Genomic DNA, 23157 nt, shown 5'->3' with positions numbered 1-23157 from the left:
TATATTCCCAGGTTTCCAGGTTTGTTTTATCATGCAGTACTTCATGAATTACAGATGGAAATAGGAGTCATCTTGGACATCTGAGGAGTCACCAGAATAACAGCAGTACTTGGCTCTGTCTCTTTGGATGGACACATTTTTCTTGATTCTGGATGAAGACCAGGAGATGAATCCTGGGCTCCACAGTGTGGAGGGAGAGATGTTCCCCCTCTGTTCTGCTCAGGTGAGAGCCCACCTGGAATTCTGTGCACAGTTCTGGTGCCTCCAGAAGTACTCATGAAGTACTGCATGATAAAACATAGGAGGGACATGGAACTCTTGGAGCAGGTCCAGAGGAGGCCATGAAGATGCTGAGGGGACTGGAGCAGCTTCCCTCTGGAGCCAGGCTGGGAGAGCTGGGGCTGCTCAGCCTGGAGAAGGGAAGGGTGTGTGGAGACCTCACAGCTCCTTCCAGGGCCTGAAGGGATACAGGGAGGCTGGAGAGGGACCCTGCATAGGGAACTGGGGTGCCAGGACACAGGGAATGGCTTCCCAGTGCCAGAGGGCAGGGATGGATGGGATATTGGGAAGGAATTGTTCCCTGGGACTTTGGTGAGATCCTGGCACAGGGTGCCCAGAGCAGCTGTGGCTGCCCCTGGATCCCTGGAAGTGCCCAAGGCCAGGTTGGACTTTGGGGCTTGGAGCAGCCTGGGACAGTGGAAGGTGTCCCTGCCCATGGCAGGAGTGGCACTGGATGAGCTTTAAAGTCCTTCCAACTCAAACCAGTCTGGGATTCTGGGATTCTATGAAATGGGTGAGGTAGAAATGGGCCAGCATTTGAGATGCATGAAGCAGAACTTTCTGAAAGCTCCCTATTTTCCATACCTGCTGTTCTCACACTTCCTGCCAAGTCTTGTACCTGTTGGTGACATATCTGGGGGTGAAATTTGGGTTAAAGTTGCCCATTTTGGTACAAAGTGATGACTGCAAAGAGGGACAGAGAGAGTGTCCACACCAACAGCAAGTCCTTATCCAAGGAGCTGCTTCCCACTGGCTCTGAGAGGCTCTAGGAAATTAATTCCATGTTGGAACAGTTGTGGACCCTCAAGACAGGATTTTTGTAGGAAACAGATTAAACTCTTTTTCTTTCTTATCCATAAAGACAACATTATCTCTCTACAAGTTTAGTGAAAAAAATGATAATTCTTCATCAGTGTTATGGTGGTATAATCCAAATTATCCAGTCAGATAATTAGATTTAATGATGATGATTTGCTTGTTAATCTTTGTGGGAATATCTGTTTAATATCTTTATCAACGAGCTGAATGAGAGTGTGAAATGCACCCTCAGTCAGTTTGTGAAGAACACCAAGGCAGGTGGGAGTGTGGATGTGCTGGAGGGCAGGAAGCTCTGCAGAGGCATCAGGACAGGCTGGATCCATGGGCTGAGGTTCAGCAAGGCCAAGTGCTGGGTCCTGTCCTGGGGTCACCCCAAGCCCTGCAGCTCCAGGCTGGGGCAGAGGGGCTGGAAAGGGCCCGTCAGGAGAGGCCCTGGGGGTGCTCTGCCAGCGGCTGGACAGGAGCACAGGGGGGACAGGGGTGCCTGGGCTGGCCCTGCTGAGGGACCTCCAGGGCTGGGTCCAGTTCTGGGCCCTGAGAGCCCAGAGAGCCCTGGAGGGGCTGGAGCGTGTCCAGGGCAGGGAACAGAGCTGGGGAAGGGGCTGGAGCCCCAGGAGCAGCTGAGGGAGCTGGGAAAGGGGCTCAGCCTGGAGCAAAGGAGGCTCAGGGGAACCTTCTGGCTCTGCACAACTCCCTGACAGGAGGGGACAGCCGGGGGGGGTCGGGCTGTGCTGCCAGGGAACAGGGACAGGCCAAGGGGAAACGGCCTCAAGCTGTGCCAGGGGAGGCTCAGCTTGGACACCAGGAGGAATTTCTCCATGGCAAGGGAGCTCAGGCCTTGGCAGGGGCTGCCCAGGGAGCTTTGGAGTCCCCATGCCTGGAGGTGTCCAGGGAAGGGCTGGACGTGGCACTCAGTGCTCTGGGCTGGGGACAAGGTGGGGATGAGGCACAGCTTGGACTCCATGGGCTGGGAGGGATTTTCCAGCCTCAATTATTTGGGGTTTTATGAATCAAATCAGTCCTCCAGAATGTGGCAAAGGTGTTTCTGCCTAAGGATGTGCACAAATGAGTTCACAACATTCACAGTCATGTTTTTAGGAACACAGTTGCAAAGCCTGCCTTATATCTAAAAGCAATTTTAATTTCTTTTCCTAAACAAATTTATCTATTCTAAAATATCCTTCCAAACTAACCTGATACCTGATACAAAAGTGTTGTCACACAAGAATATTTTGTCATGGCTTCCAATTATGGGTGTATTTCAGACTACTCTTGGAGATTCCTAAGGGGCTTTTTGGTTTGTTTGGGTTTTTTTTTTTTTTTAGATCTGTTATTTCTACAAAGGAAATTAAATTGATTGGAAATTAAGCAAATCCAGCTGACAGATGTGGTTTAGAAGGATGCTATATACCTATGGACCAGTCAGAATGAAGTTGTAGCAAGCCCTCCTTAGCACATGGATGTAATGCAGGGAAGAAACACAGTGATTTTTTCCTTATTAGCAATTTTAATTAACTTTTAATTGATTTCTAGCAAGATAAATGGTTTCATTACCAAGCCTTACAATGAACACCGTCACTGGAATTAAGCATTCCCAGCAACTGTTCTGAAAACAAAACATGCAAATCTCTTATGATCTTCACAGATGTCATTCATAAAGGCAAATAAATGAGAATAGCTTGCTCACAGAGTGCCCTTTGTTTAATTTACATAACCTTCATCATGCCCTAATTTAATTAAGAGGAGACAAAATAACAGGTCAGCATTTCAACCTGAGAGCTCTATGAGAACCTATTAATTTTGTCCATCCCTATAATTATGTGATCACAAGGATTATTTGGCTGTCACTGAAATCTGAGGCTTGGTTCAGTATGTGAACCAACTAAAGAAATCACGATGGTTTTCTGTGGCAATCAGCAGCCTGTTATGAGCATGGAAGAATAAGAATGAAATGTGATAATGTTTGGGTGAGAAGAACAGGATGAACAAAACAGAAATTTAAGTTCTTCAGAGAGCAGCAATGAAAATATCACTGAGTGTGACAAATGTGTTAAGTTGAAAGAAACTTTCTAACTGATGTGTCCCTTCTGTCTGTCTGTATTGATCCTTCATCTAAATTCATATTCCATAAGGATTTGGGCAGCAATGAAACAGTACATCAGTGTTAAATAAAAATTCCTCTTAGACACCACCCAATCCTGAAGATCCTTCAGCATCAGAATTGTCTGAGGGCTTGGCTTCACAAGCATCAAATTCATTTCATGTTGAAGTTCAGAGAATCATAGGATAGAATCCCAGAATCATTTAGGCTGGAAAAACTTACAGGATTGAGTCCAGCCTGTGTCTGATCCCAGCCCAGAGCACTGAGTGCCACGTCCAGCCCTTCCCTGGACACCTCCAGGCATGGGGACTCCAAAGCTCCCTGGGCAGCCCCTGCCAAGGCCTGAGCTCCCTTGCCATGGAGAAATTCCTCCTGGTGTCCAAGCTGAGCCTCCCCTGGCACAGCTTGAGGCCGTTTCTCCTTGTCCTGTCAAAAGTTTCCAAGGCTGAGCAACTAAATGTGCCTTTTCTCCTGAAGAAATCCAGCTGGGATCCAGTTAGCCTGGCTTCTGTCACTGGGAATGGAGCCATTTGTTTCTGTGGGATGTTTTATCTTCAGTCAAAGCTCAGAGAGAGGCAAGCTGCCCCTAACAAGCTCTCCTGGACACCACAGGAGAGCTTCCTGAGAGGCAGAATCCTTCCCTGCCTCACCTGGTTTCTCTCCTCTGGTTGTCTCCCTTGGGGGTTTGCAGTTTGTGCATTAACCCATGGTTTTTCTGATGTCTCTTCAGGCTACAGATGCAGATGCTGGGGTCAATGGGCAAGTCCATTACAGCCTGGCAAATTTCAACAACCTTTTCCGGATCACCTCCAACGGCAGCATTTACACAGCAGTGAAACTGAACAGGGAGGTGAGGGATTACTACGAGCTCATCGTGGAGGCGACAGACGGAGCTGTGGACCCCCGGCGCTCCACGCTCACCTTGGCCATCAAGGTGCTGGATATTGATGACAACAGCCCTGTGTTTACCAACGCCTCCTACACTGTCTGCGTGCCAGAAAATCTCCCACCAGGAACTGTCTTCCTGCAGCTGGAGGTAAGGAAGCATCGGTGAGTGAAGGTGGTGTGTGTTTGTTCTGCGATATTCAGGGTTCTTACTCAACTTGGCAGTGAGACTGCAATAAAGGATTGTGAACTGGAGCGTGGGGGCAAGCTTTTTTGCCCAGAGAAGCTGTGGCTGCCCCTGGATCCCTGGAAGTGTCCAAGGCCAGGTTGGACTTTGGGGCTTGGAGCAGCCTGGGATAGTGGAAGGTGTCCCTGTCCATGGTAGGGGGTGGCACTGGCTGGGCTTTGATGTCCCTTTCAACCCAAACCCTTCTGGGATTCTGTGAATCTGAAAAATGCTTGGCCTTTAGCCAGATACCAAAAAAACCCTTTAAAGATAAGGTTATTTAGGAAATAATAGCAATTAATAAAAACAAACAAACAATGAAACAGCAAAACCTACACTGCCACTGTTTAGATAGGCAGACAGTGATAGGCCGAGGGGAAGAGTTTTAAACTAAAAGAGGAGAGATATAAATCAGATGTTCAGGAGGAATTTTTCCCTGGGGGGTGGTGGGGGGCTGACACAGGTTGACCAGAGAAGCTGTGGATCCCTGGAAATGTCCAAGGCTGGATGGGGCTTGGAGCAGCCTGGGATGGTGGAAGGTGTCCCTGCCCATGGCAGGGGTGGCACTGGATGGTTTTAAGGTCCCTTCCAGCCCAAACCATTCTGGGATTCTGTGCTCCTGACAGTCACCAATAGGAGGTGCCGAGGGAGGAGAACTAAGGGCAGATTGAGTTTCCACTGCCATTTCCCCAGAACACTGTGCTTGTTTCCCATGGCTCAAATCTTCAGTGAATTTCATTCCTTGTGTCTGTGCACATTGAATACAATTACAACAACACAACTAAACTCAAGATGTTTCCAACAGTTTGCCCTTTAAATCTCAGAGGAATATTTTGTGAGAATGGGTTTTATTTGATGTCCCTCTGTTCCCTGCAGGCCAAAGACGTGGACCTGGGTGCTGATGTGAACTATAGGATCCGCACTGAGGAAGCCCAGGAGTATTTTGCCCTGGACAAGCACACAGGAGAGCTGTCGCTGCGGAAGTCCTTGGATTATGAGTCCTTCTCTGACACAGAAGCAATCTTCACCTTCCTCGTGGAAGCCTTCGACAGCAAGGGCACGATGCCTCCTGGGCTGGCCACTGTCACCGTCAGAGTCAAGGTAAAGGGGTCACTCCTCAGCCAAAAACATCCTGTCCCAGTCTTGCCAGAATATTCCATCACCATGCAGGTGTCCTTAGGAAACACCAGCACTCTCTGCTCTCCTGCATCTCACTTGTAGCAGTCTTGTTCTGCCAGCAGTTTGTTCAGTTAAACACACACTTTACAACAGCTGTAATTATTTTCCCATGTGCAATTATGTAGTTAAATCCTGGATTTATGAAATCAAAGAACACCTGACACAAATACAGACATTTTGTCCTTTAGAATCCCTAAAAGGCTGAAATAAACCCCTCATGGAATTGTTTGCAAAAGTGACACTGAGACACAATCACTTTTCAGCCCACAAATTGTAATTTTAAGACCAACTGGGGTGTACTGAGTGCTGGTGTGGCACAGTACATCCTGGATTCCAGATTCTGCTGCTGGAAAATCCAACTCTGCAAAAAAACAGCGTGATTTAGTGCCTAGTGCACCATGAATTGCAGTGAGCTACAGCCTTGCCTCAGGATTTCAGTGGCCTCCCCAGGAATATGGGGGTGCTGGTGTCTGTTTGGGGGTGATCCACAAATGATAAGTGTTTGTAGCTGAGACAGCAGCACTTCCCCATCTTCATTTGCCTGTGTCCAAGAGGAGAGGAGAGCTCAGATGCCTTCATCCTGCCCCTGGCATTCCCAAAGGTGCAGCTCTGTCAGTCATTCTGTCCTTTTGAGCAAATGCTTCAGCAGTTGTGGGAGAGAAGAGACTTAAATTGCTCAGATTTCAGTGAAGGAGCAAAAATTGCAGCAAGACCAAAAGCACAGCTCACAAACATTCAATTTAAATGTGTCTGTGAAAAGTATTCATCAGTCTGGGGTTCAGCCTATTCTGTATCTGCAGGTGCTTGGATTGCCACATGGTTTTGAGTAATTTTGTTTGTCAGTCTCTACTAAGCTCACAATTCTTTTAGGACAGTAAATGTCTCCCCTTATTAGCTTTGGTGATAATGCCAGAAGGCTTCTCTGATGCCTCTCTGTCTGCAAAATGTCTCAGTGTGAGGTGCAGGTCACCTGTTCCTGGATAATCTGTGCTTTTCCCCAGCACATTCCACATCATTCACAGGAAGCACCTTTTCCATCATTCCCTGAGTTTCTTCTGTTGGACTTCTACAGAGCAAACTGCTCAAACCTCAGGTTTTTTCCTAAAAGAAACCTTTTCCCAGCACACTGAATTTTTGAAAGAGTAGTTTGGGTAGGTTTGTTGGGGTTTTTTAAAGGTTTTCAGGTAGGATTGTGTTCAGAGAAAAGCTGTTGTCTGTTTGACTGTATTAGTTAATGTCAGGGAAAATTACAGTTCGGCTCGGTGGCCTCAGTGTATCAGCAGCTTGTGCACTCTCAAAGGAGGTTCTGTAGGAATAGGGAATTTAGGGAGGTGATTAATAGGATTAAAAAAATCAGTTCTTGCTCTCCTGGAAATTCTTCCCACACACGAGCAACAAAATGGGAGCGTGATGATGTTTTGGAGAGGCTGGAATACCAAGCTGGAGCCAGAACTAACAATTTTGGAGTAAAAGTGTTTGGCTGTGGGCAGAACAGGGCCTGGGCGGGAGGACAAGCAAGGGATACTTCTAGTGAGAAAGAAAATAAGTCCAATTTAAAGTGAGTGTTTTCATACTCAGTGACAGGCTGAGTTTTGCAATAGATCAGGGAACATAATCAAATATTATTTAAGTGCTGAGATGAAGATGGTGCTTAGATTCCAGCCTGGAGTGAGAGGTAGGACAGAGAACAGAGGAGGACTTTCAGAAAAAACAGACTTAATATCTCAATGTGTTGGGCAGATGTCATTAGGAGGTCTTATGTCAGGTGGCAGGTATTTTGAACACTGGTCACAAGAGGTTTCTGGATGGTTTAATTTGTGCTTAAAGATGAACTTCCAGATACAAAAATCACAGGGGTGGGGGGAGAGGGTGGAGGGTGAAGGCAGAACCCTGCGCTGCCATCCCTGTTTTGGATGAGAAGGGTCCTCAAGACACCTCAGAAGGCTGATCCAAGGGTCAGAGCAGCAGCAGCAGGGTGCAGAGTCTTGAAACCAAGTGAGAACAAGAACAGGTCACCTTTTCCTCCCACTCAGCACCTCCTGCTCCTGCTGCAGGAACTGGATGTGTTTCCTCTGAGTAGTTCCTGAGCTTTCCCTTTATTTAGAGGCTGAGCTCTGAGTAATTACTTTAATACAGGGTTTGAGTGCCCAAATAGGAACTAAACCAAGTGCAAATGCCCCACAGTCCCCAATGTAACACAAAATTGATCTAGGGGGGAAGCAGAGGCAGTGCTCAAGGGGCCAAGCTCATGTCACCATCACAGATCCAGCCCCTCCAACCTTCAGAACTTTATTTGTGTTATTACTGAGGTCTCCAGCCCTCTGGGGCTCCCACTGCTCCACTCACATTTGTCATTTCTCCCAGCCCAGCTCTTCACTGCAAGCTGTAATTTTTCCTGGGTAATGGAATTCTGTTAAGCAGCTATGGATGTCTGATGGTGTTGTCCATCATTTGTGTGATATCCAGCAGAATGAGCACACCCAGAGCCCCCTGCTCCCTGTGGCTGCAGGAGGGGGATGCACAATGGGCTGTTCTTTGGACTCCCAGCCCTTGGCATGACAAGTTACAAATAGTTTGTATTAACCTGCCCTGAACTAGGTCGAGGCACAGATTGCAGAGCAGGGCTTTCACTGCAGGAGGAATAACTTCATCTGTACCCTCATGTCAGGATGAAACAAGTTATTGGCCTCTGCCGCTGCCAAAAGGTTCTTTGCATTGTGAGGACATCCTAGGACTCCCTTGGCACAAAAAGCCAAAGGTAAATCAATGAATTCATAGAATCATTTAATTGGAAGTGACCTCTGAGATCACTGAGTAAACCATTAACCCTGCACCACTAAACTGTGTCCCCAGGTGCCACATTCACACATCTTCTGAGAACTTCCACCTCTGTCTGGGCAGCCCTTTCCAATATCTGGCCACCCTTTGGGTGAAGAAATCTTTCCTAATATCCAACCTGAACCTCCCCTGGCACAGCTTGAAGTTGTTTCCTTCTGTCCTGTCGTTCCCTGGGAGAAGAACCTGACCCCCACCTGACTCCAACCCCTCTCAGGGAGTCACAGAACAATAACTATTGCATCCATTTAAGTATTTCCTAGGAGGAGTAATCTTTAAGTAGCACTGATTTCTTACCACCACCTCCAACACACCAAGATTTTTCTCTTTCCCCTGTTCTCAGATTTCTTTGACTGCTTTCTTAACTTCTTCTCCCCTGAAGCTGCAAGAAGCCATGGGGTGTCTGAAAGGGCTGAGTTTGTTTTGCTTCTTGCTGTACCCACACACATCCCCTCACAATCCAGATGATTCCCAGTACTGGAAAAAGCAAAATCCTTGCAGTTCAAATTATTAGGATTTAGCTTTTGGAAGCAACTACTGTGGTAATAGGGTTTGTTAACAGAAACAGTTGCTCTTACTTGAGTAATGTGTTGCTTAACACAAATAATGAGAATTTATGTATCATGGGGCCTGTAAGGCCTCTGCATATTTTATGTTGTTTCCTCCTCTTCTTATTACCAGCATTATTTTTGTATTATTTTTCCTCTTTCTACTTTGTAGAAATGCTTTTCTCTTCTTTCTGGGTTGGGGATTGGTTTGCTTTGGAGTTTTCCCAGGACACTGTGTAGTGGAATGAAGCCATTGTCTCATGTAAAGGATTCAAAGTGAATGAGAAACAAGAATAAATAAAAAGAGGGTTTCAGTTCTAACAATGCCAAAAAAATGAGTATGAGGGGCAGTGAGGTGATTGAGAACTGGATGATCACAGGGGTCATGATCATAGTCACAGGGTGTGGTTGGTGGCTGTCACTGGGGGTGTCCCCAGGGCTCAGTACTGGGCCCAGGGTCATTTAAACTGTTCATTAATGACTGGGGAGGAGCAGCCCCAGGCAACAGCACAGGCTGGAGGGACCTGCTGGAGCAGCTCTGTGGGGAAGGACCTGGGGGACACGGAGCTGTCCCTGAGGCAGCAGAGTGTCCTGGGGGTGCTGGGGGACACGGAGCTGTCCCTGAGGCAGCAGAGTGTCCTGGGGGTGCTGGGGGACACGGAGCTGTCCCTGAGGCAGCAGAGTGTCCTGGGGGTGCTGGGGGACACGGAGCTGTCCCTGAGGCAGCAGAGTGTCCTGGGGCCAAGGAGGCCAATGGCATCCTGGGGGCAGCAGGAAGAGCCACACAATGAACATCTTCTCCCATTTAAAGAACAGAGCAGCATCACAAAACTTACAGGAAGGTTTAAAAAATAATCAGCTGGATTGCCTCCAAAATATTTCTCATTTCTGGTGACACTAATGGAATAACAGGCCTGAATTTGGGCTACAATGCTGGCAAACAGATTTATTTCTTCTTTCCATCTCGACTGATCAGTCAATCATCTGCCAGTCATTAATTGTCTCGTATATTCCATCATGAATATTATCCCTTAATTTATAGGATGAGCTACTTTAGGGCCTCCTGAGCACTAAATGGGAAGGAGATGCAGTTGTGCCATGTGAACAAGGTCCTGTTCTGTGCAGCTTCAGACAAAGCCCTGTGTAAAGCAGCTCTGCACCCACTCAGACAAAATTCAAGGGGCCACTTTGGCCAAATCAGCATCATCACAAGGGTTTGAACTTGCTGTTATTGAATTGTGTTCATTAGGAGAGGCCAAGAGAATACAGAAGGATGGAAAGGGACTTGAAGTTCTTGATACTCCAGTATCTGGTGGACTCAGGTATTTCATGGGATCCCAGAATGGTTTGGGTTGGAAAGGACCTTAAAACTCATCTGGTTCCACCCCTTGCCATGTGCAGGGACACCTTCTAGCATCTCAGGCTGCTCCAAGCCCTGCCCAGCCTGGCCTTGGACACTGCCAGGGATCCAGGGGCAGCCACAGCTGCTCTGGGCACCCTGTGCCAGGGCCTGCCCACCCTCCCAGGGAACAATTCCTTCCCAGTATCCCATCTGACCCTTCCCTCTGTCATTTTAAAGCCATTCCCCTTGTCCTGTCCCTCCAGGCCCTTATAAATTATCTCTCTCCAAGGTCCTCAATCTAATCATTGCTATCAAAGGGAATTCAGTGATGGACAGATGCAGAGATGGAGTTTTCAGCTTTTCAGCACAGAGGGACTCTGGATAACAAATATTTGGAGCAAGTCCTGGGCTTTGTTCTGAGCAGAGACCAAAACCCCAGGCATATTTTGCTTGTAAACAGGTAAATAATTGAAGATTACATCTGATGGTTTCTTAAAATACCTCTAACCCTTGAACAGAAGGGAATGCAGCACATGAGTGCAATCCCCAAGCACAGGCTCAGCAATGGGGCAGTAAACCTTCCTCAAAGTGGTTGTAAGAAGCCATGAAATCACCTTTTAAATCTGAGGCATAATCCCACAAGTGGGGCCAAACTTCAGCATCTTAAAACCATCCCCAGTTAATGGATTCTCCATATTTCTCACTTTCAAATACATGGGCTGCCTATTTTGACAGTAAGATAATAACAGCCACATATTTACAGATAACTATATACCAGTCTTTGTGTCATTATTATCTGGCTGCAGATTTATTCTATTTTTATACAGATTTATTTACAAAACAGAGTGAAAGGCAAAGCATAACACCCCCAAAGCTGTCACCCTACCATAGATACTCTTTATCTACCACTTTTTATTGGTTTTGTTCCTCCTTGCTCCCATGGGGCAGCACAAAAGCACCACAGAATCCTGACATCCCTCCCCTGAACAAAGATCAAAGATGAAGCACAAAAAAAAGCACAGTTTGGGAGATACTTGGTTTAATTTTAGTGTTCTTGAGAATCCACATTTGCACCTTCAAAAGCAAGTTAAGACCTATGAAGGGATTTCTTATGCCAGCTCAATAACTCTGCTGTCACTCTCAGAATGTGCACGAATCCACTTCCCCATCTTATTCAAATTCCTTATTTTCTGAGCAGGACACATCTCATTCCCAAGACTTACATAGGGCTGTTATTTAGGAAAAAGATAGGAAAGAAATACAGCTCTGTCTGCAAGGAGTATGAAAATGCTGAACAAAAATGTTGGGAAGTGAGACTGTCATCTGGGAATGCCAAAGAGGAGAAACAAAGCAGGAGGGGAGGGAAGGCACTAAGGAGGAAATCAATATGTAATTTAAAACTCATTTAAAACTCACAGTCACTTGCTGTAATGCACTGATACTAAGCCAGGTGCTCCCAGGCTGGTGGGGACAGGCCAAACACAGCTAGAGCAGGAGGTGCAGCATTCCTGGCACAAAATAGCCTCAGGAATGTCACTGTACACAGGGACAGCTGAGGTTTTTTTGGTTTATGGGGAAACCAGGGAACCTTTCATGCTTGTGCCCCACTGAGTTAAAAATGTAAATATTTAATACCTGGGTGTTAAACCCTCTCTTTCTCCTCCTTTACTTCTCTGGGGAAAACACTCCTAGGATTCGAATCTCTGCCCCCAGATTCCCACAGAATCATGGAACGTATGGTGTTGGAAGGGACATTAAAGCCCATCCCCTTCCACCCCTGTCCATGTCACCTTCCACTGGACCCAGTGACATCTCCCAGTTAATAAAACACAGCATTAAATGAGTGACAGACTGGTCTGATTTGAATATACCACAAACCTAAAGACGTTCTAGAAAAGAGTAAACGTTAATTGGAAAAAGTGTTTCGGTAGACGTCTTGTTTTTTAAAAGGAAAAATAAAAAACAGAGTTTATTTTTAAGTTCCACACAAAGAGAAGCAACTCTGAATGATCCTGCAAATTATTTCAGATATGTTTAGGTGTATATGCAAATATATATACATATATTTATGTGTCCCTGCCTATCTCAGGGACAAGAATTTGTGCAAATGCCTTTTTGTCTCACAAAAGACATTTTATTTCCTCTTAATTTATTAGAGGTAACAAATACTATCAAGCCAGAGCAGCTCATTCCTTTTGGAAAATGAGCCAAGTCTGCTGCTGCAGGAGCAGATGATATGGAATTCTCTGCTCTGTTCTCTCGTGGGGCTGTGTTTTCCTGCAGGAGTCCCTTCAGCTGGGCAGTCCCACATCCATTTTTTGGTGAATCTTCTGCACCTTCCCCCCTCATTTTGTGCAGGGGTAATGGAATAGTGAGGGCAAGGGAATGGCCATCCCTATGGAGGAATGGAGTGACTCGACAAAAACATTTGTGAATGCATCTGGCATTTTGTTGGGACTCCAGGACTAAACTGTGAATTCTGTTTTTTGCAGGATATGAACGATTACTCGCCAGTGTTCAGCCAGAAGCTCTACAGGGGAATGGTTGGAATTTTGTTGGGACTCCAGGGCTAAACTGTGAATTCTGTTTTTTGCAGGATATGAACGATTACTCGCCAGTGTTCAGCCAGAAGCTCTACAGGGGAATGGTTGCTCCTGACGCAGCCAAGGGCACCGTTATCACCACGGTCTCAGCTGAGGATGAGGATCCCCCGGTAAGGAAAAACTTCTCTTAATATTCCACACCCATGAGGGAGGAAACTCCAGCCCTCCAAAGTTCCCCCACTCTCTCATGGTCTCAGACTATGAGGAGCTTCACATAGGAGTAATTCCTGCATTTGTTTCATGTCAGCCTGGCTTTGCTATTCAGGACAGGCTGCGTTTCCAAGGCTGCCTCCTGGAGCTGGAAAATCAATGCTACAGCTCCTGTCTGTTAGGGAGGCTTTAGGAAAGCTCTTTATCCAGCTTCAGAGGATGAGAGGAATAGGCAGGAAGGGGAGCTGTGCCTTTCTTTGGGGTAGTTCAAGAGGAAAGAAACCACAGTTTTGTGAGGTTTTGATGTCACAGTCACTGTGCACTTCCCAGCTGAGCCATCCCAGATTGATGTGAGACTGCAGAGCTGCACGTTCCAGGGCAATGTTTGAACCCAGGACACCTGCTTTGGGGATAAAGTTTATTTTTGTCCCCGTTGTTTTTTGCTGCTCCCCAGTGAAGCCCTGGAGTGACAGAACTGGGCACACACCCCTGACTCATTGCCTGCTCTGGAGTTTGATGTCAATTTTTGTCATCAGTGCCTGATGAGCATCAGTGACCAAATGATCCTCTGAGGACAGGAAAAGCCAGAGCTGGTCTGCCAGCCAGGTTTAATTTTTAATTGCCGGTGTTTGGCATAAGAAGGAGAATAATCCTCAGAGGAAAGAGTTCAGGGGGAATGTGCCATGCACATTAAAAGCTGATGAAGTGCTTGGACACAAATCATGTACAGCTTAGCTAAATGTAGTGTGATTGGGGTTTGGGCAGCTCTTATTTAACATTAAATAAATGTTGTTGCCTTACTATGAGGTATTTTGTGCTCTCTTTACCCATTCTGATAAAAGCTCCATTTTATAATCGCTGTGTCTAAGTTTTGAAGACTAAGAGATCACTGAGGGGAAACAAAATGGTTCTGATTAAGTACATTTATAATCCTTAGTCCTGTGCAATCAGCGTTTCCAGTGCAAAGTTATTTCATTTTTCATTTAACAACCCCAAACCCTACTGAACAGTTTGTAATGTTTTTGTCGCCATCACACGAACACCTGTTGATGTTTATGTAGATTTAGAAATGAAGTTACCCTGAAGCCTCTAATAAATGCAGGGGCCATAAAAGTCATCCAGCTGTGGAGGAAAGCTTTTAAAGGAGGTTTTGAAAGGGGTTTTTATTTTAAAATAATGGCTGGTAGTTTTGTCCCTCATCTTTTTTATTTTAAAAGTTAAACTACCAGGCATAAATGGCTGTGTTTCTTTTTCTGCCTGAGCCAGCCTGTGCTACTGGAAAATCTCTCTTTATTTGAAGCTGGCTTTGACATTAAATGGTGTCACAAATTATTTGATATGAATTCACTGGAAATTTGGTTTAAAAGCACACAACCTTTTCTATGCTCAGCAAGGGGACCTTGCTCTAAACTTGCCTTAAGGGATGGAATATTCTTAGTTATCATCAGTATTTTACTTGTGTGGTTTGGGGGTTTTAAACCTGTTGGAATCTTATTTGCAAGGTAGTAATACACTTATTTTATCAGTTCAGGGAAAGAAATCTGTTAAAATAATAATTGTTGCTTTAAAATATGCCTGTTTATATGAGACCAATTTGAAATTTCCAAGCTTAACTTTTCCTGTTGTTATTTTGCAAGTAACACATGTAATTCCCATATCCAGAATAAAAGATCAGCCAGATTTTTCCATCATCTGCAATAAAAGCTTTTCAGACCTAATCAGCTCCTCAGAGACAAGCATTGTTTTCAACAAATCCCAACGTTGTCAGATTAATATGGATGTTGTGAGGATCCAGCTGGATCCACACAGAACCTGTGTGGGATTTCTCTACAGATAAAGAAAATTTGAATTTTTCCAGGAGCAGAAGAACAGATTTGGGGGAAGGAGGAGGAGGAGGTGGGAATGGTGTCAGTGGAGGTGGGCTCTCCATTTCAAATAACAAGTATTAATTTAGGTGAAACACCAAAGGGTGAAAGATACCTGGGACATCATTTTTTTGTGTATTTCCTAAATTATTTAGGAATTTATAGCATATATGGGTAAAAGCGAGCTTTTACTATTAAATAAATCCAACAGAAATTTATTTATTGGAGATGGAGATGAAAATGTCTCTTGGTTTTATTTTAAAAAAAAAATCCTCCCGTCAAACCTTCACACAAGGAGTTATTTACAACTCTGTGTATCTTCCATAGGAATGTGTATCCTCATGGACAAATCTGAGGGTGAAAATACCTTAGTCCACCATTAGAATGTACCATTGATAAGAGGATGGGTTTTGCTGCAAAAACCCCAGAGATTTCTAATTTTTGCAAAGCGTTGCTCAGTTAAAACAGAAACAATTTGTGCCAGAGTCAAGCACTTCCTCAGAGATTCTTTGTAATGCTTTTATTTTGACCTGTGGGTTTCAAAGTGGTCAAAACCTCCTGGCCTGAAGACATCAGAGACCTCTGATAGTTATTCTACCAATCCTTGGTGAAATGTCAATTAAAACATAAAACCCAGAGCTTTTCTCTAAAGGCCACAGCAAGATTTGCAGGGCTGTTTTGAGTAAATGTCACTTTAAATTCTTACCAGTTGCTCCTTTCTTTTCTAGTTTTAATTCTCTTTTTATTTGCAGTGACTGAGAACATAAATTATGTTTTAATAGCTACTTTTGCATGTGTTATAAATCTGAAATACCCTTCTGGTCATTGAAATCTGGGAAGTTTTGCCTGAATATTTTGTTTTCACAAAATCTGGTAAATTAACATTTTGTCCTTTGGTTGTTTGGAATGAACTACAGCAGATTTTTCTACATTTTTAAAGTAGTAACAATTTACATAAATACATAAATAATTTTTCAAATTACTTGGTTCATCTTAAAGTTGCTCACCCTGCCTTTCCCAGAGGAGTTTCTACCTAATTCCAGGTATATGCAGGAAATATTAAGCAATAAGCAACAAAACCAGGCCAGAGGGAATGATGTGTCTAAAATAGAGCCATGACTGCTAAGGAAAACTTGGGAACAGCTTAAATTCTTTCTAAATAACTGATAAACCTTATAAGAATAAAAATTCTTGATTTTAAGCACATTGCAACTCAAATTGTTAAGGCAGCCGAGCACTTTTTCCATGTGAACAATCCCTTTAATTGTGAGTTCTCCCTCATGCATCAGCTTGAGCTTCCATTCCAGAGGTGGTGTCCAGCTGCAGCTTAGGGAAGTTTCCATTTATTGGGGTATTTTAGTCCCTTGGAGTAGGTGAGTTTAGGCTGTTGGATACTGTGACCAGGACAACTGGTGAGCCCTGTGCAGGGAAGCTCTGCCTCCAAAACACCCCTGGAATTCCAGGTGAGCAGGAGCACCCTAAGAGCCTTGGCTGGATTTGTGCTCCCAGAGCAATTCCCAGCTGGCTTTGTCCAGCTGCCCACAATGGGAACAGAAGTGGAACAAAACTAAGACAGAGAGAGCTGTGGGAGGGGCTGAAATGAGGTGAGCTTCAAGGTCACCATCCCAGAGTGCTCCAAGCACTCCAAAGTGCTCCAAAGTCCAACCTGGCCTTGGCCACTTCCAGGGATCCAGGGGCAGCCACAGCTGCTCTGGGCACCCTGTGCCAGGGCCTGCCCACCCTCCCAGGGAACAATTCCTTCCCAATATCCCATCCATCCCTGATCTCTGGCACTGGGAAGCCATTCCCTGTGTCCTGTCCCTCCATCCCTTGTACAGAATCTCTCTCCATCTTTCTTGTCAGCCCCTTCAGGCCCTGGAAGGCCACAATTTGGTCACCCCAAAGCTTCTCCTCTCCAGGCTGAACAATCCCAGCTGTGCCAGCCTTTCCTCCCAGCAGAGCTGCTCCATCCCTCTGATCATCCTGGTGCCTCCCAGGACTCTCTCCAGCAGTTCCATGACCTCCTTATGTTGGAGGCACCAGAACTGTGCACCGAATTCCAGGTGGGAGCCCACCTGAGCAGAGTAAAAGGGGAGAAGCACCTCTATGAAAATATTTCCTTTCAAGTCCTGCTTTGCTTCAGTTAAGACAAATGTGTTCAGATTTGGGTTCTCTTAGTTATTTCCCAGCCTTTTCAGGGAAAGATTCCAAAGGTTGGACAAAGCCAGTAGCTGGCTCAATCACCTGCCATCACTTCTGGATATTGCTGGCACAGTCTGCAGTCTCCCAGCCAGCACCTATTGCTGCCATCTCCTTTATGGGCATTTAGATCATCCTTTGTAGCTGAAGAAATCATCAGCCTGGATTAGTGTTGGATAAATCCTTTGGAGACAAGGAGAGTTTTCTTCCTGGTGAACATTTTACGCACCACTGAAGTGGCCTGGTAATGAGAGATGAAGAAGTGCTTCTGAGTGGTCTCAAAGCTCTTAATCCTCCTAAAATGTGGGCAGGAGAGCACCAGGAGTTGTTTGATAAATGCTCAGTTTATTTGTCAGAGGTGATTCCCAGAACTGACATAAAAAGAAGTGTTTGTTTTTCCTGTACATCCCTTTTCTGATATGGGTTATCACTGTAAGAGCTGGGATACTTCTGCTATGGGCAATTCCCCTCCATATCCTGACTTTTTTTTTAATTTGAAATGTTAATAGAAACAGATGAAGAACACTAATTTTAACGAGCAGCCAGCTTCCAGAGCTCCAGAAAGTCCCATTTAATGCTTTTTCTGTTCTCCTAACACCTCCTGAGGTTTTCTTTCAGTGGAGCTCTTTTGTCAAATTGTGAGTAATTGTCCTTATTGTCTTCCATGCACTCACTTAAAATAAGAGGCTATGAGATATTTAATTAAAGATTTCACTGCATTTTAATTAGAGGTAAAACCATTTTCAGGTGGGCCAGACCTTGATCTTTTAAAAGCTCTTCATGTGGAATTTCAGTGGCTACTGGAGATTACAATATGGGACACATGCTGCAAATTCCAGGAGTAGTTCAAGTAATTTTAACTCAAGGCTTTAAAAGTTGATGGGGTTTTTTGTGTTCAGCTTGTGAGAGTTAAAGTTCAGAATTTCCAGCTTTAGCAATTCAGAATATCAGGCCCTCTTGTTGAGTTACCTGCTAAAGAGTAAAATCCTTCAAATTTTAGGGTTTATATGAATGAAATTAGGGTGAATTTACACAAGTGCACCATTCACAACCCTGAGCAGGTGTAAGATCCACCAAGTTCATCCACCTGCTCTTGGCTGTCCCATCTCCCATGGCTGCTTTGAGTAAGTTACAAAAACCTGTTTTGTAATTTGGGGGGTTTAGCCCCACTCTCGAATTTTTTTAATTGAACTAGATTTAGAAAACTTTCCTTACTGAGCTCCTTATTATACAAATGATTCAGACTTGAGCTGAAATCTATATATAAAGATAATATATGGAGAGGGATCTGGGAAATAACCCTGTCTTCATGATGCTGCCATTCCATACTGGTCCTTAAGGGTGAAATCCAGGCACACCTGGGATCTTCACCTGTCACCTTCAAATGAAAGTGAAATCCATTCTTCCACATTCTCTCCTGGGCCAAGAAATTCTGGGGTTTTCAGTCTGTTACCAGTTTGAATCCCAGAGTGGTTTGGGTTGGGAGGGTCCTTTAACCCCATCCAGTGCCACCCCCTGCCATGGGCAGGGACACCTTCCACTGGTGCTTCAAGCCCCATCCAACCTGGCCTTGGACACTTCCAGGGATCCAGGGGCAGCCACAGCTGCTCTGGGCACCCTGTGCCAGGGCCTGCCCACCCTCCCAGGGAACAATTCCTTCCCAATATCCCATCTATCCCTGCCCTCTGGCACTGGGAAGCCATTCCCTGTGTCCTGCCCCTCCATCCCTTGTCCCCAGTCCCTCTCCAGCTCTCCTGGATCCCCTTTAGGCACCGGACAAAGCTGTAAGGTCTCCCTGGAGCCTTCTCTTCTCGAGGCTGGAGATTCCCAGTTCTCCCCTCTTGTCTTCCTAGCAGAGGTGCTCCATCCTTCCTCTCCTGAATAATGGAAGTAACAATTCCTGGCTTCCTCTTGAGTTGCTTGCAGAAAAACGCATTAAAACCCCCAACAAATGTGGTATTTCCCTTTTCCCCATTTTTCCTGGCCTCATTCCATTACAGTTTTCCTGCTGGGAGCTATCTGGACAGTGCACCTGTGTGTCATGCAAGGCCACTTTTCCACGGGCAGCTTCACCAATATTGGGGACATGCTTGTAGCTGTCAGCTGTGTCAGAAATAAATGGCATTCCCCCTGAGCAAATGGAATCTTATGGAATTATGCAGCCATGGAAGAAGTAATTGGATCTGGATGAGGTTTTTTTTTTAAGTTTCATGTTAGTCCTGAGTCTCAGGGAAACTTTAGTTGGAGAGAATGAATGTGGTTCCTGCCAAGCACAATCCTTGCTCTGTGGTTTATTTGGGAATATTATCAGCTAGATTCAAGTTTTGCTGCAGACATAATAATGCATCTAAATTAATTTAGAACAGAGGCAAAAGATGATTAATATTTCAGATAATTAAAACTCGCTTCTAAATAGATTTCCCTGGGAAATCTCTCTGGAGATTTTTCTAATTATATCAGTGCCAAAATGCCATAAATAAAAAATAAATCCCAGTTTTGTTATTTTTCTGAAGTGACAGGAGCAAAGTGTACTTGATAATCACATCAGGAGCAACAAAAATGTGATGATATTTTTGTTTAGTTAATCACAAATTACCTGGTGTGGGGAGCTTTAATGATGATGAGGGCTCTTTGTCTTCCAAGGAAGTTTAAGGCCATTACTCCCAGCCCAAATAGGCTGGATTTCAGCAGGTAATTTGCTCTTAATTATAACATTGAAGAAAAATGACTGAAGCAGAGAACGCCGGGGGAAAGTTGATAATGAACTCTGCTATGCCGTGATCCCAGAATTTTCTCACTTTTTCCAGGATTTGCCCTCTTTAGCATGTGTGAAGTGCTTTTAACTATGAACACAATCATTTATTAATTTGCTAACCACTCAAACATGCTTGGCAGACCCAGTTGGGATGATTAAATCTGCTGATGGCCACATAAACCCTGCCCAGGCTGGAATTCCTTGGAGAGCTCTAAGAGGCAGTATTCAAATGTCTTTTGTTGGATCAGCAAAACATTGATAGCATTTAGTGAGCTCAAACCACTTTTGCAGCCATTTCCACTGCTGTTTACAAAAGGAAATGCTCTGTTTTCATGTAGTTCGTGGCTGGCATGGGACATGGAATATATTCCCAATCCCAACAAAGCACATTACTGAATACAGGTGAAAATCAACACTCCACCATTAATGATGTTTTGGCTGTTTAAACACAATATAAAGGTCAAAGCCTGATCTGAGATCAAGACTCGGAGGCTTTCAGAAATTAAATCATGCTGTTGCTAGGGCAAAAGTGTTTCTCTGAATCCATTCCCAAATATATTTAGCAAAATAATTTAGTTGGAATTTTGTAAAATGTCACAAATCTCTGTATGTCCGGATTTTTACATGCTGGAAAATCATTATTCAGACATTAGTGTGCAAAGAGGGTTGGAGGGAATCTGTCCTACCCCTGGATGAGGAGGCAGATGAGAAATCCTAAAGGTAGCTGGGTGAAGCTACCCCGTTGCAAACCTTGGTTCTCATGAGGGACTTCAACCTACCAGGTGTCTGCTGGTAAAAAAAACCCTGCAGAGACAAAACCCTACAGGAGATGCAGAGAGGAAATATCCAGGAGGTCCAGTTCCCTGGAGTGTGTGGAAAGAAAAGGGCCAAAGCCCAGCTATAACTTCTCTGGCTACAGCCATAAAAGAGAATAAAAAATGTTTCCATAAATGTATCAGCAACAAGAAGTGGTTTAAGGACAATCATCACTTACTGGATGCCAGCAGGCCCAGGGCAGAGTCTGTCCACCTGTGCTGGCACCTCAAATCCTAGAGTCTGTTCTGGGTCTTCCTGGCCAGAGAGCCCTGGAGGGGCTGGAGCGTGTCCAGGGCAGGGAACGGAGCTGGGGAAGGGGCTGGAGCCCCAGGAGCAGCTGAGGGAGCTGGGAAAGGGGCTCAGCCTGGAGCAAAGGAGGCTCAGGGGAACCTTCTGGCTCTGCACAACTCCCTGACAGTAGGGGACAGCCAGGGGGGTCGGGCTGTGCTGCCAGGGAACAGGGACAGGACAAGGGGAAACGGCCTCAAGCTGTGCCAGGGGAGGCTCAGCTTGGACAGCAGGAGGAATTTCTCCATGGCAAGGGAGCTCAGGCCTTGGCAGGGGCTGCCTAGGGAGCTTTGGAAGTGTTCAATAAAGATGTGGCTGGTGGCACTTGGGGACATGAGTCAGTGCTGGCCCTGGGAGCACTGGGCTAATGGCTGGACTCAGTGACCCCTGAGGTATTTTCAATAATGGTATCATTGGAAAATAATGGATACCCTAAGAAACAACATCCTTCCAGTAATTGTTATTTTTTAGGTAGGTGGTAAAACTGTTCCATGGGTAAGTAGCCTTCAATTAGAAAATGCTGAGATACTGATGGGAGAAATTCCTCGCTTCAACCCTCTGGCAATGCTGCTTCTGATCCCCCTTTTGCTTTGGTGTTTCAGACAGTGTGTGACACACCCAGGGGCTGCCTGAGCTCAGTCCTTGTCACCAAAGCCGGGTCTGAGCTTTGGGGAGGGCTCCTTTTGGGACTGCTTAAAATCCATCTGCAAAACAACATTTTCTTTAACCACTGATAAGTTTCTTAAACTTTAAATTAGTTTTATCCTAGTCAAAATATATTTGGAAGGTATTTTAACCAGCCTTAAGCCATGCCCATCTTCTGTTTGAAAATTTCAGTTTTTATAAAAAATTTCTGGGTTTAAGTAGGTGGGGATTCGGCCCTTTTCTTTCCAAACCTCTGGTGATTTTTCTTCCTGGACCTCTCAGGTGTCATGGAAGGCTTTTGGGGGGAATTGAATGGGTTGCTCAGGTTTGAGGAAGACAAACAGCAAGTTTTGCTTGTGATGGCCTTACCAGTGTTGCATTTTAATCCTTCAGGAGGTGTGTAAAAATCCAAAAATACCCAATTTGTCTCTTTCTGCATTCCAGGGCACCCCAGCAAGTTGGGTCCGCTACAAGGTGGATGTTGTCCAGTTTCCCTACAGTGCCAGTATTTTTGATGTGGAGGAAACCTCTGGACGTGTCGTCACCCGAGTGAACCTCAATGAAGAGCCCAGCACAGTGTTCAAGGTACAAATTCAGCTGCAATGCCATAAAATGTTCCCTGAGCTTGCAGAGATTCCTTTTTGCTGTCATGGTTCTCCTTTTTTTTTTTCCTGTTTCTCCTCTTGCATAGAAAGATCCCAGAATCCATTAAGGTTGAAAAAGACCTCAAAGATCAAGCGCAACCTTTCATTGGGTTTCTGTGCAACATTTCAATTCTGTTTGTTCCTTTGCTTCCCTCTTTTTCTCCTGGTGTATGTGTTTTGTGCCATTGTGATTTCAGGAATGTCATGGATGGATGTAGTTGCACCTGTTGGGAGGGTGGGGAAACCAGGGAGGAAGCTTGGGGAACCCTCATTTTTCCAAGTTCACCTTCAACGGGGCTTTTGGGGAGAATCTGGGGAGAGCTTTGAAAGAAGAGCAAGATATCTTGTAAATAAAGTCACTGCATAGCTGGGTAGTTCAAGAGCTCCTGTTCACAAGTGTTTTAATGTAAAAACATGAATTTTAAGGAAACTTAAATTCCCATTTTGTTGTCACTGGTCCTAAGGAGTCTGGAGACAATTAGTGTGGATTAAGGTATGATTTTAACATAAATCAGTAGAACACCTGCCCTTTAAGATCCTTGAAGGGAGTGGGTAGTAAAAAATTAAAATAGAAGTGGTTCAGTAAGGAAAAAAATAATGTCCATAGTATCTTAGGTTTGATGTAATTTCCCTACAGTCATTAAGGTGGTTTTTTTTCTTCTTTTATTTATTTCTGAAATGAGAGTTAAAGAGAGGTTTATTTGCAAATAAATAATTATGGGGAATAAAGCTGGCCACTGTTTTCCACTCCTGAGTGTCCCATCAAGGGCTGCTTGAGCTGCAGCAGTCCCTGGTTTATGACACTGCTAATTTAAGTCCTTTTAAGTTTCTAATTAATATAATAAAACCTAAGGGGGAAGAGGACTTTTTCTTGGTTAACATCACCAGAGTGGAAGTTTTCTGTGGCTGTATTTGTTGTGTTTACTTCTTAGTACTTATTTTGTGGGGCTGTTTTCCAAAACTGGGAACTATCCTACA

At 44.9% G+C, this 23157-nt stretch overlaps 1 protein-coding gene across 9 annotated transcripts in view; it reads left to right on the top strand.

Moving 5' to 3' along the window:
* PCDH15 (protocadherin related 15) overlaps window positions 1-23157 on the top strand; it is a 532955-nt gene that overhangs the window by 434915 nt on the left and 74883 nt on the right. For all 9 annotated transcript variants that reach the window (XM_086900046.1, XM_086900037.1, XM_086900044.1 and 6 more), the window contains 4 exons: window positions 3930-4235; window positions 5187-5411; window positions 12811-12927; window positions 21980-22120. In XM_086900046.1, coding sequence (XP_086756172.1) covers window positions 3930-4235; window positions 5187-5411; window positions 12811-12927; window positions 21980-22120 — 789 coding nt within the window. The remainder of the gene's footprint in view (window positions 1-3929; window positions 4236-5186; window positions 5412-12810; window positions 12928-21979; window positions 22121-23157) is intronic.

Source organism: Cyanistes caeruleus, chromosome 8 (genome assembly GCF_971803275.1).
Source record: "Cyanistes caeruleus chromosome 8, bCyaCae1.hap1.1, whole genome shotgun sequence".
NCBI lineage: Eukaryota > Metazoa > Chordata > Aves > Passeriformes > Paridae > Cyanistes > Cyanistes caeruleus.
The sequence above is the reverse complement of the archived record's forward strand: the minus strand, read 5'-3'. Positions and strand labels throughout refer to the sequence as shown.